The sequence below is a fragment of the Meleagris gallopavo genome, chromosome 21 (assembly GCF_905368555.1).
Source record: "Meleagris gallopavo chromosome 21, MGAL_WU_HG_1.1, whole genome shotgun sequence".
Taxonomy (NCBI): Eukaryota; Metazoa; Chordata; class Aves; order Galliformes; family Phasianidae; genus Meleagris; species Meleagris gallopavo.
Window position 1 is genome coordinate 121,177 of NC_139424.1, and position 19,341 is coordinate 140,517.

General features: G+C 51.7%; 1 protein-coding gene across 2 annotated transcripts in view; it reads right to left on the minus strand.

Annotated features, from left to right (window-relative positions):
• The window catches only part of STX1A (syntaxin 1A), a 46,151-nt gene that overhangs the window by 6,859 nt on the left and 19,951 nt on the right, over positions 1-19,341 (minus strand). For both annotated transcript variants that reach the window (XR_014887570.1, XM_085240847.1), the window contains exons 4-6: positions 11,416-11,490; positions 9,157-9,230; positions 1,984-2,092 (exon numbers count right to left, since the gene is read on the minus strand). Coding sequence is in view for 1 of the 2 variants with exons in the window: in XM_085240847.1 (XP_085096973.1) it covers positions 1,984-2,092; positions 9,157-9,230; positions 11,416-11,490 (258 nt within the window). In the remaining variant the exon portion in view is untranslated. The remainder of the gene's footprint in view (positions 1-1,983; positions 2,093-9,156; positions 9,231-11,415; positions 11,491-19,341) is intronic.

A 19,341-nucleotide genomic window follows, 5' to 3' on the forward strand; every position in this document is an offset into this window, starting at 1 on the left:
AGCTCACAGCACAGATCTGTGTCAGCACAGATGTCAGCACCTGCAGGAGCTGACACACACTCTCCATCCTGCTTCCCACTAATGCCAAGCGCTCGCTGAGCCTTGTGTCAGTCCCTCTTCCACTCAGACAGCATAAACATTTGTTATCACTACACATCACACAGAGGAACAATGTGCACAGTGAAACCTCCTGGCTTTCCACAAGACCTGCCCATACCCACAAGCACCCACATTCACAGGCATGATGACTTTCCCACCCCTCAGGTGACCCTGCACGAACCCCTTCAGCCCTATCTTGTTGTTCAAGGTGGGTTTGAAGGGAAGAGGCACTGACTTATTAGAAAAAAAACAAAAAACAAAACAAAAAAAATTGCCAATTAGCAAAGTCTGTGGAAAGACTGTTTGCAAGAGTGGACAGTGATAGGACAAGGGGGAATGGTTTTAAACTGGGACAGGGGGAGGCTTAGGTTAGGAGGAAGTCTTTCACTCTGACGGTGGTGGTGCACTGGAACAGGCTGCCCAAGGGGGTTGTGGATGCTCCATCCCTGCAAGCATTCAAGGCCAGGTTGGATGTGGCTCTGGGCAGCCTGGTCTGCTGATTGGCAACCCTGCACACAGCAGGGGGTTGGAACTGGATGAGCACTGTGCTCCTTTGCAACCCAGGCCATTCTATGATTCCATGATCTGCTCACCCTGACTCGGTGCTTATTTCCCTAGTTATGATGGCAGCTCTTCTTTGGCGGGAGATGACCCATTTCTCTAAAGCTAACCAGGTGCCACCAATTCCCCAGAGCAAGCAATGGTCTCTCGGTTACATGGGGGGTCTCAGTGAGATCTCAGTGCCACAGCTGCTGCAGCCTCAGAGGTGTCATCTGGGGCCCACCTGCAGGGAGAGGACACCACTGCTGCTCAGGGCCATCACATCAACAGGGTCAACTGTCGGGTCCTGCATTTTTTGGTCACAACCCCAGGCAAACCTACAGGCTTGGGGAGGAGTGTCTGGAAAGCTGCCTGATGGAAAAGGACCTTGGTGTAATGATGGATAGTGGGCTGAATATGAGCCAGCAGTGTGCCTAGGTGGCCAAGAAGGCCAATGGCATCCTGGCTTGTATCAGGAATGGTGTGGTGAGCAGGACCAGGGAAGTCATCCTGCCGCTGTAGGCCTCACCTCGAGTTGTGTGTTCAGTTTTGGGCACCTCAGTACAGAAAAGACATGGAGGTGCTGGAGCAGGTCCAAAGAAGGGCAACAAGACTTATGAAGGGCTTGGAAAATATGGCCTACGAGGAGAGACTGAAGGAACTGGGGCTGTTTAGTCTGAGGAAAAGGAGGCTGAGGGGAGACCTTATTGCTCTCTGCCAGTATCTGAAAGGTGCTTACAGCAGAGTGGGGCTGGTCTCTTCTCACTGATGACAGGACGAGGGGAAATGGCCTCAAGTTGCACCAGGATAAGTTTAGGTTGGATATCAGGAAATACTCCTTTACAGAAAGAGTTGTTAAGCACTGGAATAGGCTCCCCAGGGAGGAGGTTGAGTCACCATCCCTGGATGTGTTTAAAAATCATGTGGATGTGGTGCTCAGGGACATGATATAGTGGTGGGTTGTTAGAGTTAAGGTAGCATAGTTAGGTTGCGGTTGGACGTGATGATCTTTAATGTCATTTCCAACCTGAGCAATTCTGTGATTCGATGATTCTATGGTCACAATGCTGCGACAGGGCTGCTTTGAGGGGAACACTGTGGCAGAGTGCCCGAGTCTCAAGAGCTTAGTTTTCTCCCATTACTTACATCGGCACACGTGCAACAGAAGCCCTCTGAGAGAGAGCAGCTCTCTGCCTTTCTTAACCTGAGCAGCTGAATAAGCACCAACCGTGGCATTAAGCTGCAAACCCTCAGGATAACGGTGGCCATCCCCACTGCCCGCAGCCCCGCTGTGCTCCTGCCAGAGCCCAGCAGCCAGTGCAGCACACAGCCCCGTTTACTCACTGATCTCCAGCTGCCGCTGGATCCTGCCCTTGCAGCGCTCCCGGTAGTCGGTCTGCGTGGCGTTGTATTCAGACATCACCTCCACAAACTTGCGTGACAGCGTCGAGTGCTGCAGAGGGAAAAGCAACAGAGGGGGTCACCGCCTCCAGCCGCCCGCACACCGCCTGCAGGCCAGGCTGCCCCGGCCACGTCAAGGATGCACAATTTGCAGACTCAGCACAGTGCCCCGTGCCAACCCCGTGGCCAGCACACAGCAGCACTGAGCTGGAAGCCCAGCACCGCCTGCTCACCTCCCAGCTGCTCCTGCAGCACGTGGGTCTGACAGCACCGCAGTGATCTGTCAGAAGCAACAGAGAATGTGCTGGTAAGGGAGCAGGGCCAGCGCATCTGACAGACAAAACATCACTGAACTGGTTTTGAACCAGGCTGTCCTCGCTGGGAGCGGGCAGTGAGCTGGCAGCCCCCCCAGGTGCGCTGCCCAAGCCCTCCTGCTCATGAGGCACAGGCAGGGGCACCTGGACATGGCCAGAGAGTGTGGCTGGACCAGGGCCTGCCTGTGATGGAGGTCACACTGTACTCTGCAGCCTCCACACAGCACTGCCCCCCTTCAGGAACCTCAGTGGCAGCAGAGCCTTCAAAAATCGTAATGGAACCATAGCATGTGGTTTGGTTGGGTTGGAAGGGATCTGAAAGACCCCCAGCCCTATCCGTGCTGTGGGCTGGGTGCCTCCAGCTCAGGCTGCTCAGGGCCCATCCACGGCCTGAGGCACCTCCAGGGATGGGGCACCCACAGCTCTCGGCAGCAGTACAGCTCCTCACTGCTCTCTGAGTGAAGAATTTCTTCCTTTTATCTCATCTCAATTTCCCCTCTTTTAGTGTAAATCTGTTACCCCTTGCCCTAACATGCAGAGGAGAGCTGCAGTGAGCTCTCCTCTCTTCTCCAGGCAGAACACCCCCAGCTCCCTCAGCCCGGCTCCACAGCAGAGGTGCTCCAGCCCTCTGAGCACCCTCGTGCCCTCCTCTGGACCCGCTCCAACAGCCCCACGTCTTTCTTGTGCTGGGGGCCCCAGGCCTGGGCGCAGGACTCCAGGTGGGGCCTCACGAGGGCAGAGCAGACGGGGACAGTCCCCTCCCTGCCCACTGCCACCCCTCTGCTGATGCAGCCCAGGCTGCTGGCGGCTTTCTGGGCTGCACGCTGCTGGCTCAGCTCAGCTTTCCCTCCTCCAGAACCCCAAGTCCTTCTCTGCAGGGCTGCTCTCACTCCATTAATACCCCAGTACACATTGATATTTGGGATTGCCCCCATCCAGGTGCAGAACCTCCTGGTCCCTCTGAATGCCATCCCTTCCTTCTGTTGTATCAGCTGCACCACTCAGCTCACCGTTGTGCACAAACTGTTGGGAGTGCACACAATCTCTCTGTCCATATCTCCACTGAACGTATTGAACAGTTCTAGTCCTAATGCAGACCCCTGAGGGATGTCACTTGTCCTGGACAACACTTTAGCCACCAAATAGCGTGTCCCTGTGTGTCCAATTTGGAGACAAAGATGTTCTGTGGGACTGTACCAAAAGCAATGCACAAGTCAACACAGATGACACTGGTTGCTTTCCCTTCTCTACCAGTGCTGCCACTCTGCCATAGAAGATCATCAAGTTAGCTAGGTGTGATGTGCCCTCCGTGAAGCTCTGCTGGTGATCTCCCTTCTGTATATCTTAAAATAAGACAGGAGTCTGTGCCAGGAGCACTCTGTGATCCAGCTGCCAGCAAACATGAGCACAGCCAGCAGCCCTGAGGCTGTCCCAGAAGGGCTAGGGTACAGCACCCCACGCACGCTACCTCCAAACCCTCCCGCCTCTTCAATTAGCTCTTTCTCCAGCATGCCAGAAATGGAGTTTCCAGAGTCAAGTATGGTGCACAACCTAGCAGCACACTCACAGGGCACCTGCAAGCAGGAGCTAGCTGATGGCCAGCAAAGCAGCCATCAGCATCAGCCCTGCAGCCCGCCTGTGCAGCCAGGAACAGGGAGCAACAGGAACCAAAACAGACATGGAAAAGTGGCAGAGGGAGAAAGGAGAGGAGAGGATGGAAAAGATGGGAAAATCCAGCATGGATGAGAAAGCATCTAAGGAGAAAAAAAATTGAGAGTGACTGACGTGATGAAGGAACTCTTCCAAGCGTTTCCCCTGCAACTTTCGGGTCCACTAGCACAGCCCACCCTCACAGCAGTTCACCACCACAGAGAGATGCACCCCAGGGCTGTGCCTGAGCAGGAGGGAACCTCAGAGCCCATATGTGGGGAGGACTGGGGCAACACGGCATCTCCCCACACTGCAGCTCCCAGCAGGCCCAATGCACACAGCTCCTCGTGCTCCTGCCACGCGTCCACGTGTCCTGAGCCAATGCAGCCCTTACCCCTGGGCACGGCACTGGAAACATCTTCAGACACATTTGCCTTTGCTTCACAGCTATTCTCAGCAAGCAGCAGCTCGGTATTTATGGCAGAGCCTCAGGCTCAGGCAGTCTTATTCCTCCTCTGCTGGCAAATCTCCCACGGAAGCCCAGGGCAGCTCCCACGTCAGCAGGCAGCCTCTGCTCCAGGTGCCATAGCATGGTTGGAGTGGCTGCCATCACCCCCAGCTCATGGCTCAGAACCCCACACAACTGCCACGCACGGTCCAAGAGACTCTTGTTCTGCCTTCTCAAAATGGTCTTCCTAAAATCCAGCTCATCCTGCTGAAAGCTTTCAACAGACGCTGCTCCGAAGCCAGATATCGCCTTGGGTGCTGAATGACACTCCTTGCTGCTCAGCAGCATAGTGTACCCTCTCTCTTTTACTTGAGAAGTTATTTAACTCAGTGTTTATTTCGTCAGATTGTTATTTTATGTTCCCACAGGCATCCTACATGTCTACAGAATGCATCTGATTTTCAAGGAACATGGAGTTTCATGAAAACGGGTTAGAAAAGGCATTTTAAACGGCTTTTAGTCATTAAATGAAAGCCACCTGAACATCCAGAGTAAATAAAAGCACATCGCAATGGATCTTGAATTTGAAACAAATTCATTAAACAGAAAATATTAACTGGAGTTCCGAAATGGAGCTGTTTCAGCTAAAGTCAGGTGAGGGTCAGGGTGGGTATGAGGGAAATCCTCTCAGAAGGAAGGGTGAAGCATTGGCACAGGCTGCCCGGGGGGGTGGTGACCGTCCCTGCAGGTGTTTAAGGAAAGGGCAGATGTGGCACTGAGGGACGTGGTCAGCGGGCAACGCTGGTGAAAGGTGGGCGCTGGACTGGATGATGTCAGGTCTTTCCCAGCCTCTATGATCCTGTGCTTGTCCTTGAGTGTTTCCATCATTAAGAGACATTTCTGAAGTGCTCATCCTGGGGGGCTCCTGTGGGACAGCCCAGCTCCCACCTTCTGGGCAAATACTTCCTCCAGCTACGCAAACCGAGTGCAGAACCAATTAAAGCAAAAGCTATTCTGAATAACAAGCACTGACATTTGGAAGAACATAAATGCCAGTGTTCGCTCCATTATGAATTCGATATTACTTTCATACTTAAAAGTCCATAATCTTAATGCCTGGCCACTCCTGATTTACAGCCTGCTAACGGGGAATCAGCTCCTTGTTTCACTCAGAGGTTTGCTCATAGTGCAAAGCAGTGAAGCCCTCACTGCAGAAATACCTACACAACGACTGCACTTCATGTACCAGACATCTAAATCAGATCTCCAGATCAACCTGTCCTGACTCCCATGCACAAATGCGCCTTTCAGAAGAAGGATGGCTTCCTTGGGCTTCATTCTAGACAGATCAGAGCATGCTGCTGAACGTATGGCAGGAAAAGAGTTTAAAAGTGACAATTTTGACACCTTTGGAGGTTTAGACATTGCAAAATTTTCCTCACAGACCAGTGATTTAAAATTAGTTTCAATCTGGTTCCCAACAATTTCTTTGACTCCAGACAGCACAGCCAAGTGAAGGTGAGCCTGGCCACACAGACAGTGATGTGAACTCTGGCAACACTCAATACAGCTGGCGATAAGCAAACACATGGGACCAGACAGGATGCATCTGAATGTGGAACTGACCAATTCACTGCAAATTGGTTCTATGACATCTTCTGTAGACAAAGGTGAGTGCAAGTCACCAAGAGGACTGACAAAAGGCAAACGTGACACCAATCTTTCAGGAGGAGGATGTGGGAAACCCATGCCTGCTCATCTTTGAGTCACTGCCAAAGTCACTGAATACAGAATTATCATAGAATCATCACAGAACAGTTTGAGTTGGAAGGGACCCCTAAAGGCCATCAGGTCCCACTCTCTGCAGTGCACAGGGACACCCACAGCTCCATCAGTGCTCAGACCCCCTGCAGCCTGACCTTGGGTGTTTGCAGGGACGGGGCATCACCGCCTTTCTGGGCAACCTGTGCAGTGCCCCACTGCCCTTATTGTAAACAAAAATGGAAATGGCCAGCATGAATATTCCAGGGGCGAATCATGCTGTACCAATCCGATTGTGTTCTCCAATGGTATGAGCAGCTGTGCAGATGAGGGAAGGTCAGGGAACAGTGTGCACACCCTGAGTTTCAGGCCTTTGATGAGATGCGGGCTGGATAATGCAGAGGGAAAACTGGACTGCTAGACAAAAAGGGTTGTGAACAGCGATACTAAGTCCAAACAGATTTCGAGGTGACCAAGACGATCTGGGCTGGAGCAGAGGATGAACGAGGACAGGCTGAGAGAGGCTGGAGGGACAAAGCTGAAGGGATCTTATTGCTGACTACAGCAACCTAATGGGAGGTGAGAAGCCAGAGCCAGACTCATGCTGGAGGCGCAGAGTAGTGGGACAACAGGTGGTAGACCAAGCAGGGATACTGGCAATTGGAAATTTCCCATAGGAAATCTGACAGGGATTAGGGGCAGTGGAGGGGTGGAAATCATTACAAAGATGATCAAGCACTGGACTAGGGCCCAGAGGAGCCACGAGCCTGGTGCCCATAATGTGTCCATCTTCACAGACAGTGAGAATGCAGACCAACAAGGCCATGAGCAGCCTGGTATGGCACTGCTCCAAGGCAGAGGCTGTGGTCCCCACCCACTGAACACACTGTGATCCCTCTTCAGGGCCTCATCCACGTGTCAGACTTCCAGTTGGGCTTTTGGCTTGTTGTTGGATGGCCAAACCCAAGCACCAGGACTCAGAAGAGCAAGAAGAGGTAAGAGATGGCCCAAATTTCCTCTGTCCCTACTAAGGAATGAAGAGAGATGGCAGCTCAGAGGTCCTAGCTCTGCTGCTGTTCCTTCGCCTGAAAATGACCTTTGGGGATGGTCCCTGGGGCTGTGCAGCCACAGCAGAGCTGTGCCACAACTCCTATACAAGCAGGAGAGATGACACACAGAGGGGCTTGCTGCCATCCTGCTTTGCTGCACACTCTGCACAATGCTTTGCTTTGGCTTTGCTATGTGCATGGCCCAGCACCTGGCATTCCCACTTGCTTCTGACACACATTTGAAGCATTTCTCTTGCACTCATTCTACATAGCATTGCTTGTCCACTGCCTCAGGCTCAGTCTCCCTCACCTGTGTGGGGTTATGATCATGCAGGACTCCGTGCTGGCAGCAGCCTCTGCAGAGGAGAATTACTAATGTCACCATGGTATTGATTAGGGGCTGACTGCAACACGGGGGAGCAGACTGTGCAAAAGGCTTTCTATGCTGAAAAGGAATAAAAACAATCAAATTCTTCTGGCTTCCCCACAAAGTGTTTTGAGAAAATAAGATTCCTGGTGAGCTATATTTGTGGGTAAAACCCCCATGAGAGTGAAGCTGCTTGCATCCCCCACTCATGGGAACTGAAGAATAATGCTGGCAGCTGCTATTTGCATTATCAGTTTAATGGCTTGATAAAACAAGACCTTTGCTGCAGAACAAGGCCTCATTTCTCTGCTCTGAGATGTCTTGTTTTTGTTCACATCTGCCAGTGTGTTCACCAAGGACAAAGCACCAGAGCCTGCCCTGAAGAAAGGGAGAAGCAAAAGCCGAAGAAGCACTGCCAGAGCAATGGCCCCATTCTGCAAAGGGTTTTCTCATTGAAGGCCCACTAGTAGATTGGCCAACCCACAACAGAGACTGTGTAGCATCACCAAGCAGTGAAGCAGTAGATCACAGAACCACAGAATCATTAAGGTGTTCAGCCTGCAGAAAAGAAGGCTGCAGGGTGACCTCATTGCAGACTTTTAGTACCTAAAGGGAGCCTACAAACAGGAGGGAAATCAACTCTTTGGAAGGGTAGATAACTGCAGGATGAGGGGAAATAGTTTTAAGTCAAGGGAGGGGAGATTTAGGTCGGATGTCAGGGGGAAGTTCTTTACTATGAGAGTGGTGAGGTGGTGGAACAGCTGCCCAGAGAGGCTGTGGATGTCCCGTCCATCCCTGGAGGTGTTCAAGGCCAGGTTGGATGGGGCCCTGGGCAGCCTGGGCTGGTATTAAATGGGGAGGTTGGTGGTCCTGTGTGTGGCAGGGGGGTTGGAGATTCATGATCCTTGAGGTTCCTTCCAATCTAGGCCATTCTGTGATTCTGTGATCATCTAGTTCCCACCATGCCCACTGAACACATCCCTCAGTGCCACATCTCTGTGGCTCTGGAACACCTCCACACTTCCTGAGCTTCATTATAAGGATGTTGTGGGAGACAGTGTAAAAAAGGGTGCTGAAGTTGAGGTACATGACAGTTCTTGACAATATTTCTTGTCTGAGGTGGTGGGAGGGGATGTATTCAGAATTATGTGATATTTCAGCCCAAGAAGGGACTTCACTAGGTCATGCAGCCCAACATCAAGTTCAAAGCAGGATCAGTGACTCCCAGTTACCAGTGTGTGTTACTGGACCTACAGAACCCCATGTCCCTCAGTCCCCATCTCTCATAAAGCCAACACGCTCCATCTCCCTTGACAAGACCAGAAATGAGAGCAGCACACGTGCCTGTCAAAACTGAGCAGCCACGGGACATACCTGGAGGAAAAGGTACAGCCTTAATACCCAAGTCTCATTAACAAAACCCAATTTAGCTTGTTAATCTCACATAACACACCCAATTCTTACAGAACAACTTTGCCTCATTCCCCCAAAAAAGCCATGAGAACGCCCCCCAGGGCAGAGACTCACCTGAGTTTTCCTTATCCTCAGGTCGGCAGATGACCTGTTCAGTCCTTCCTCTTGTTCGATACTCTGCTCAATACCTGGTTGGGTAGAAAAACACGGATTATTTCAGGCTGATTAGAGAAGAAAAAGAGATTGTTTGCCAAAGAGATTTTAGAAATGGATGCAATGCTTGGCTCTGATCTCAGAGCTTTCCCATACCCAAACAAAAAGGAGTACAGGGCTGCCCTCCTGCTGTGCAAGAGGAGGGAACCCAGAGCTGAAACACCTCTGCAAAACATCAAAGCTTGAGACTTCTTCTGGGATCCCACAAATAGCAGCCGCACAGGGATGGCCCGGCAGCACCACAGAGTTGTCCTTTTCATTTTGCTAAAAACCCTGGAAGAAAGCTCCTGCCAGCATTTCCCTGCCATTTCATCAGCAGTCGGCCTTCTTCAGCATTTGTCATCAGTCGTTCCCTGTTCCCAAGGAACGGTATTGGCAAACACTGTACATTTACAATAATTAATAAAGTCACATTTTCCCAAGAAGCCAGTAATTAGAATTAGCCACTGCATGAGCAATATCTCTCCTAAAGGAGAGTCAATCCACTGTGAGCAGATGGTGGTGTTTTTTTTTCATCAGTCCTGACTGTTTCCTTCCAATGATCACACTGGCCACAAGGTGGAGTGGGACAAGGCACAAGGACCTACAGAGAAGAAACACTGTACTGATGAGTCTTTTCTGGAAGGGAAGTGGAACCAGAGTCTGCCCTGCCATTCTTTGGGCTCTTAAAGCTCCTTAAAAAAAAAAAAAAAGAAAAGAAAAGAAAGAGAAAAAAGAAAAGAAAAGAAAGAAAAGAAAAGAAAAGAAAAGAAAAAGAAAAGAAAAAGAAAAGAAAAGAAAAGAAAAGAAAAGAAAAGAAAAGAAAGAAAAGAAAAGAAAAGAAAAGAAAAGAAAAGAAAAGAAAAAAAGAAAAGAAAAAAGAAAAGAAAAGAAAAGAAAAAAGAAGAGAAAAAGAGAAAGGATAAAGGACAAAGGACTTTTTTTGCACAGAAGTCTGAAAACCTGTGATTTGTACAGCTGGTTACACGTTCACAAGCAGAAGAACCCGTGCTCAGCTGTTCTCCCGGTACTGGCTGTGAGGTCGGGCATCACCACTGCACGGGGTGTCTGGAAGCTGTCTTGGACATAATGACCATGAAATGATGGAGTTCTCCACACTTGGTGAAGTAAGAAGGAGGGTCAGCAAAGCTGACCTGCTTAGAATGTTGGTTGGGAGAATCCCATGGGAGTCAGCCATGAAGGGCAGAGGGGCCCAGCAAAGTCAGACATTGTTCAAGGAGGAAATCCTAAAGGCACAGCTGCCTGTGTGCCTTCTGATGGGCCAGCAGGGAAGATGACTGGCCTAGAACAGGGAACAATTGTTGAGACTCCAGGAGAGAAAGAGAGTTTATGACCTTTGGAAGAAGTGTCAGGCAACCTGGGAAGAGTGCAAGTATGTATACAGGGTATGCAGAGGGAAAATCAGAAAGGCAGAAGCCCAGCAAGAACTTCATCTGGTCAAAATTGTTATAGATAATAAAAAATGTTTTTACGAATATAGTAACAGCAAGAGGAGGACAAGGAGAATCTCTCTATCCTTAATTGGTTGCAGTAGGGAACATTAGCAAGATGAGGAAAAGGCTGAGGTTCTCAAAGCCCTCTCTACTTCTGTCTTTAACAGACTGGTTATCCTCGGGGTACTCAGACCTTGAGCTGGAACAAAGGGGAGGGAGCAGAGTAAACCCCACGATTAGGAGGAAAGAGTGAGCGACCTGCTGCTTCACCTGGGCTGCAACACATCTGTGGGGCCGGATGGGACCCACCGGAGGGTGCTGAGGGAAACGGAGGTGGAAAAATCACTTGGATAGCAGGAGAAAACTGAGGGCACCGATGTTCCAGGTGAGACTGCGCTCTGCGCGGTCACTGCCCAGAGCAGCAGGTGCCCAGGGGGTTTGGGGCTGCCTCTGCTGGCCTGTCTCTGAAGGTGTTCAAGGCCAGGCGGGAGGGGGCTCTGGGCAGCCTGGTCTGGTATTAAATGTGGAGGTGGCCCTGCCTGTGGTGGAGGGGTTGGAGCTTCGTGATCCTCGAGACCCTTTCCAACCCGGGCCATTCTGTGATTCTGTGATGGGCTCATACCAGAGCTGACTGCCACAGCACAACAGGAATCATTGAGAAGTGCTGGCCTCAGGGACATCACCAGACCCCCCCCAGCGCCTTGCAGCAGCACCGGTGTGTACTCACTCTTTAGCTTGGAGCGCACTTTGTTCGCTGTCTTTTTGATGTCTGACATGAGCTCTTCCAGCTCCTCCTTTGTTTCTGCGGAGAAAGAAAAGAGCAGATGGGCGTGCTGTGGACACTGCTCAAATCTGGTCACCCGTCCCACAGCGTGTGGGGCCAGGAGCTGGCAGCACTGCTCCTTCCTGGTCAGAGACAGATGCACCGCTGGCAGTGCTGCTTCCCACAGTGGAGAGAAAATGACTGCTGTACATCAAAGCCCTTCTGCACATTAAGTGCCGCAGTGTGGGCTGGCTTCCCTACGGCCCTGCCTTGCTGGGCAGCCTTCTCCAGGATACATCTCCCCAAGGACAGCCTGCTGCTCCTCAGCTCACTCCCCCCCTACTGAGCAACAAGGACTCAGCCCAGCCGTGCCCTGGCTCCTCTTGCCACGTGGCCATAGCACCTCTGACACCATCCGATTAACAGATACTTTGTGCCTACTCACTGCTTTTGGCAAAAAACATACCGGCTGCAGTGGCACATGGCCAGAGAACACCCACATCTCAGAAATGGCTCTGGGGAGCACAGTAGCAGGGCTGGGTAACGCAGCCCTCACACTGCAGCGTGCAGGGGCACAGGAGGTGCAAAAGAGGCAAGCAAGTTCCTTCCTCCCTGTACTCCTTCCATCCCTATGTGCTCACATGCAGACCCAGAGCACAGTACCAGCAGCTGCAGACTCCTGCTGGGAGCAGAGCCCTGCTGAGCACTCAGAGCCCCACAGTGAGTCTCTGCTGTCACCAACGCCTTCTCCCAGGGGCTGCAAAAGCTTTCTAGCAGTGATCCTCCTGGGCTGCCAGGGATATTGACTTGGCTACAGAGAGAAGGAAACCAAAGTGTATGACAAACTTCAGAGCAGTAAATCAGCTGCGAGCCCTGACTCACAGACAAAGTTTGGCACAGGGCTATCTATCTTCTTTCCCACGTGCAAGCAGAAGTCAGGCAGTAAGGCTCTGAGCTCACCACTAACAACAGTGCCATCGTTAGAACGTCTCTAGATACCTTGCAGGACCTCTCCCTGCACTGCAGCACCTACACACCACCACCAGTGCTTGGCAAACCCGATCAGAGCGGAGCCCCTCCATCTGCAGTCCCAGGAACCAAAGTGCCGGTGGCGGAAGCCAGGCCTGCTCGCCCATGAGAGCATCAGCACAGCATGGGGAGCTCAGCTGGCTCAATGGCAGCTAACTCTGACCTCCATGTCCAGCTGCATGACCAGCTCATCACAGCAATCCACATCCCATATACAGCACAAACCGCCTGCCATTCCAATGCGTCTTCTCAGCAATGCTGCCATCCTAACACTCCCTCTTCATTTTGATGAGATCAGGACTTACTTCATTGAATAGAACTTTGTTAATAGTCTCTAGGCTATGACCTATGACTGAGTCATTTCGACGGCTGTGGTAGCTGTGATGCTGTATGGTTCCAGCTGGCAGTCACAGGCAGAATTAGAAAATCATGATGATGTGTTGGGGGAAGGTCACATCCTACTGACAGTTGTACACATTTCTGACTCAGAGCTAGGAGCTTCAGAAGGGCTGGGAAGACGAGGAAAGGAGCGTGTCTGCAAGTACCTGTGAGGCTGCCATGAACATGAGGAGAGCTGGGAGCTGTGTCTGTTCACATGGGAGCAGGAAAGCAAAGAGGACTCCACGGCCACATCTGGCTGCACAGTGGGAATGGGGAGAGACCAGGGAGGAGATGCTGCTGGGAGGTGCAGAGGGACCTCACTAGCAGAGATGGAGCAAACTGGGACGTGAGTCATCCCAACTGGAGGTAGGAAAAACTGTCATTGTGAAGGTGATGACAGACGCAGAGAGGATAGGGAACAGATGCCCAACCTTTTGGCTTCCTGGGCTGCAAATAGTGAAGAGGAATCCCTATTTGCAGGATGCTCTGAAGGTAATGCCTCCTGTTTGTTTCCATGGAAACTACAACTGATAAAATGAGCACAACACCACTATTTGATAGAGAAAAATTCTCAGCTACAAAACACAACAGTCACCACCATTAGCTATGTATTTTCACCAGCAAGGACAAGAGCCTGCAAGCTGTGTTGGCACAAAGCTGCACCAGTGGAGCTGACCCACTGGTGATATGCACCACCCACTCTTCACTGCACTCACATGCACTGGTTGGTCTCCGTCAACGTTCAACAAGCATCAATGAATGTCAGTGGGTGCCACTGTTTCTGCATGGAGGAGTTCAGTGACACACTTTGCTCCATCCACACCTCTGTGTCAGACACCGTTCTGTCAGACTGCCCCTCTGCTGTCACAAAGCACCAACACAAAATGGGGCACTGGTGGGAAGGTTCAACCTCTACTGCTGTACCACCAGCATCCACCTCTGACACTGTGGGGCTGACACCATGAAATGGGAGGCATTACTTTCGGAGCAACCCTCATAAAGATACAGTTACTGTATACAAGTAACAAGACTTATTTTATTTTAACTTTATTTTATTTTAACTTTAACATTTCTCAAAACATTAAAAAACAGTAGAGCAACAAGACCCATAAAACCAGGGTCTGACAGCAAGCCAGGCACCGACCTGCAGAGGGCATCCAGCTCCTGTCACCCAGCTCAGGCTGGTAATGGGAGCTCCAGCAATGCATAAGCTCCCTGGCAGAAGGAAAATATATTCCCTCCTACACCCCTTCCCTGCTGATTCCTGAGCTCCTGGAAGTACCCCCTATGTGACAGGGGAGGGGATGAGACAACCCTCTGAAAGCTCCCACGTGGGCTGCTGCTACAGCCTGACCTGGGCACTGACACTCAACATCAGCAGGCAGCAGACTTCCCATCCCACTGCGACAGGCAACTGCCATCATGTCATCACTGCCACGATTCGACGTCAGCGCAAAACGTCCCAACACCTCTACCCGGGAGCAGAAGAGAGATGATGTGCAACAGGAAAGCTCTTACAGATCCCCTGAGTCTGAAGGTATCACCCTGAGCACTGCCTGTCCTGTCCAGCAGTGACACCACTGGATGAAGTGCAGCTGGGTGCTGGGCAGAGCCAGCAGCCTGAGCCCCGTCCATCAGCTCCACCAGCAGCTATTGCCTGCCTGCTGGTTACAGGCCAGCAGCACCAACAACAGGGCTGAACTTTGCCTGCAAGAAGCAATTTGATTTTATGACCAACCTGTGCAAAAGGTGGAGGAGACAGACAGTCCAGTGCCTTGGTGTCTTTCCTCCTTCTGGGAGGAAGTGGTAAGATTTGATTTTCTTTCCAATTACTCAAAGGCAAAAGCAATAATTACACATCCCGAGTTACAATGCAAACCAGAGAGTTTAGCCCTGCTTTCCTAGCAGTGAGACCCTCCTAAAGCACGGCTTAAAGCAGCCAAGCTGCGGGCAGCTGGCATCCGCTCATCCCAGCCCACGCAGGTGCCGTCTCCTCCAGGGGCACTCAATTAAGACTGCAAGATTTGGGATAACGAACAGCTCTGACTGGCTGCTCCCATGGGCTGCAAACATGACCATCCCATAAGTCCTCTCAGTGGGAGGCTGCGAGCTCCTCCCTGCCTGCAGGGCACTCAGCACCTTGTGGAGCTGATCAGACCCACTTACCAATGCCTTGCGGAACTGCATGAATTGTATTGTCCTCCCTTAATTCTCTATTCATCGAATTCCACTTCAAGGAGTCCATTATTCTGCCCAGAAGCAATGTCAAGTTAATCAGTCAATAAGAATTCAGCTCCTTCCCCTTCTTTTTTCCAGAAGTGGATACTGTGCCACCTGAGCTCCCAAAGCCTCTCAGGTATTTGGAGTCTTAGTGGAAATCAACACTAAGGGCAGACAAACCACCTTACTCAGCTCTTTGCCAGCTTCCCTATTGATGTCTCCAGGTAGACTGGATCCAGCGTGGTCTATTTTTGGGGCCTGCTGTTTAAGAACCGTCCAAACTCCTCTTGCAATGCAAGAATTCAATCATCATGAAGTATATCACTTTCCCCAAGCACTCAAAAAAGGCATTTCCTTTATATTTCCATCCCTTCTGCACTGTTCTACCATTGTCACTGATTAATGTGCTGGAACCGCTGATCGTTATCTGCTCGTGCTGAGGGGCACTTCAGGCAGGCAGGCCATCCTTCAGGCTGCTTCACTTCTCTGAGCCCCTCTGTGCAGCACCAGGAGAATGCGTTCTCCTCCTCCTCAGCCATGCAGGGATAAGCAGAGACAGCAGTAAGAAAATCTCCCCAAGTAGGAGTTACTGAAAAGCAGTAAGAAAAGAATGTGCGGAGGACCTGTAGCGCGCTTCAAATGTATTCCGTGTGTGCATGATGTAAATCATCGAGTCGTGGCCATCTGCACCAAACTCATGACGTTTCATCATGCTGGTGGTTCCTCATGATAAAGAGCAAATACCACCTAATGCCAAAAAAACCTTCTCCTGGTGTTGGTGGGAAAAAACGACTTGAGCAAGTCTGACCACCCTGAGCTTCAGCTGCAGGAGAGCTCTTCAAGAGCCTGTAACTCTCTTACAGAAGCAGATGTGAAATGCAGTACCAAAAGGCACCTGCTGCAGAGCTCAGACACCTCTTCTGGCCAATCCAGCCTTTTTGCTCAGAAAAAAGTGGCCTGCTTTGTATTTTTGAGCACTCGCCCACAGCCCCTTCACAGGCAAGGGGTCATGGCCCCTCAGCAGGGCTGCAGACCCTCTGCCACTGCTCTCCCCATTCTGAGCAGCAGCTGTACAGACACACGGTGCCCATCTGACCACTGCCGCTTACACAAGACCTGCCGGCGCCATACCTGGCCAGACTCAGCAGCCACTGTGACCTGCTGCTCTGCTAGGTCTCACAGCACACAGCTTTGAGCACGCTACGGCCAGACAAGTCCCAGGGAGCTGTGCCCCATCCCCCCCCCATAGGCACGAGGCTGGGGACAAGGCATGGCTCTGGCAGCACTGGACACATGGGAACACAGGCTGCACTGCACACTGGTGTGTTTCAACAGGCAGCACTACATGATCAACAATCATAGCGCATTTAATCAGCAGAGAGAAACAGGCACTACTTGTCAGGATACTCCAGGAGCAGCCCCGGTCACTGAGCATCACTAAATGGCAGTAAGAAAGCAATGGGAAATGGCAGAATGGGGAAAAAGCTGCACCTCACAGGGCTGGGCACTGACTGCAGCACCTTTCTGCAGGGATGTGCTATGAGGACAGCGCTGGGCTGCAGGACCCCCACACTGCCTGCTGTGCCTGGGACACACCACAATACAGCCAGCTCTCCCCAGCTCTGGGCACTGGATTCCTTCCTCGTTTGGAGTCGCCCAAGCCACCAAAGCTGTGCGCCGAGCGAGGAGGGACGGGCAGCAGCACAGTGAGGTTACGTCCATCCCTCCTCTTCTCTCTGTCCTCCCCATCCCGCAGCTCCCAGCATGAAGGCTGCACGGTGACCAGCACCTTTTTCTGGTCTCCCCGCTGCCCAGCAGCTCAGCACTGCCGACCCTCCCTCCTCCCCAGCACAGAGACGTGCTGCCCGGCACGCTCACCCCACTCCTCCCCATGCTGTGTCACCGCCAGCGTCACCGCCGTGTCACCAGCCCCTGCTTCCCTGGTGCACGCTAATTCGTCAGACCACAGCCCTGCTCTGTGCTGCCCGGCTCTGACACAATGTCACCACTGCCACGTCTGAGAGCCTCCAAGAGGGGACACAGTCAGCAGCCGTCCTCTAGGGGCCGAAGGGTTTTCATCTCCAGTGGAGCCGAAGCAATGTTATGGAACACATGCTTGCCCCCAGAAAAGCGAGGGCCGCAGCCATGCTGCCCCAGGAGAGCCAGGGGGAGGAGAATGGGGAACCCCAAAAGCAAAAGGGCCACAGAGACTGCAAACCTGCGCAGCAAGGCAGCAGCTCCATGGTAAAACCCACAGCTCCAAACCTGACCCCTCGTTGCTCAGACAAGGGAACAGTAACTCTGACTGCCTGAAATGAGAGTCGGTTCTGGGAATGGTGGCAGGAAGGGAAGAAAACCCCAGTTGTCTAAGGACACATTTGGTCTGTACAGAAGCGACGGGGAAAATTGGATGGATGCAGGTCCAGCTACCAGCGCTCATCTGAGCTCCTCAGCTTCTGCATAGTTAATGTTTTCATTAACTCAGCTTGTGCCTCCTCCCCAGCACAGCTCATCTGCTCCTTCACACCCACAGACACCACCAGCAGCACTGAGTGCTGTGCTGGGCTCCTCCTGGAGCTGCAGTCTGTCTCCCTTAATTACGGCTTCCCCAGCCTCTCCTTCTCCCCACACTGCAGCTCTCCTCTGCTGCCGCTTCACGCTCTGCATTTCTCTTTGCCACGATTTGCCTTCCCCACTCGCAGAGCTGCTCATTCCTCGCTAATGGCTGCACACAGCAGCAGGCTCCCACTGCCTTCAGAGGTGGAGCAGAGTTCCCCGCCAACCTCAGCCACCCCGTGGCTTTGTAAGGAACTGTTTTTTACCGGGAGGTGAGCCAGAAATGCCACAACTCTATTACTGGAGATGTTCAAACACGACCCTGGGCAGCCCACTGTGAGCAGGAGGTTGGGCCACTGACCTCCACACATCCTTGCCAACCTCAGTCACATTGCTCCTCACCTGCTCCATGCTGCCTGTGCACCCCGGAACGTGGAACTTAGCAGGGACGTGCAGCACTGCACCCAGCCAGGATGCAGGAGTAAGAGCAGGAACGGCACCGCCGACCCCACACCACCACGCACAGCCAGCCTGGCACGGGAGAACCTGAGCAACGCTGTTTGGCAAAAGGTTTCCCAGCACAACACTGTTTGGAGCAGCAACTGCTGCTGTTGGTTCTGCCTTTCCACAGTGATTACAGACACAAGTGCCAGCAATAGAGCAGCTCCCTTTCTGGCACACGCCATATCTGGGACAGACTTCCTCTTATCATTAATTACTGCACACCCTACTAGACACAATAAGGAGCACGCGAAGTTTTAATAACTAATTAAATACGGGTGCCCAACCTTCTGGCTTGCTGAGCCACAACGAGTGAAGTGGAACCCCATTTATTTGCTCCAAAAGTAATGCCTCCTATTTATTTCCACAGAAACTACAACCAATACACAAGCACTGTAACTCTGTTTGATAGAGCTACAAACAGTATTTTTCAGCACAGTCACCATAGTTAGCTGTGCATTTTCACCAGTGATGAACAGGAGCCTGCATACTGTGGCCATCAAAACTGCTCTCCCACTGCAGCACACGCCACGCACCCTCTCTGTGCTCACACCCACTGGTTGGTCTCTATCAGCATTCAACAAGCAGCAATGAATGTCAGTGGATCTACTGCTCCCACACCAACAGGAGCATCTGAGCCTCGCTGAGCTCACTTGGGCTGAATGCAGCTTCATGCAGCAAGAGAAGATGGAGTGGCATTTGCCACCTGGGCTCGCTGTGCTCACATGATGGGACGTGCAAATAGTTAAGCAGAACGTCCCTAAAGCCCAAAGGAAAATAAGGGAGATGAGATTCTGCTCATGTTCTTCACGTCGTTTTGCTGCCCGGCTGCCTCCTGCAGCAGTACCAGCTATTATAAGCTATTCTAAGCCCTCGCAGCACTCTCAAGGCACAGAATTAACTCCCAGATAGGGAGCTCCGGATTCCTTTTGGTCACAGTGAGATATGGAATCCACACATGGTGCTGTTACCCACTCCAAGCACCGCCTTTGCAAAAATCCAGATGGATGCCAAGAATAAGGCACTCCTTATAGCTGTAGCATTTTAAGAGATGCTAACATGTCTTGCATAAAACTGCCCTAATTTCCGACTTGGGCTGAACATGCGATAGATGCATGAGTCACTCACTGCATTCTTCAAAAACTCATCACGAGTTATACTTCTACAGCAAACATGGCAGTCAGGTGGCTCCAAATATCTGGG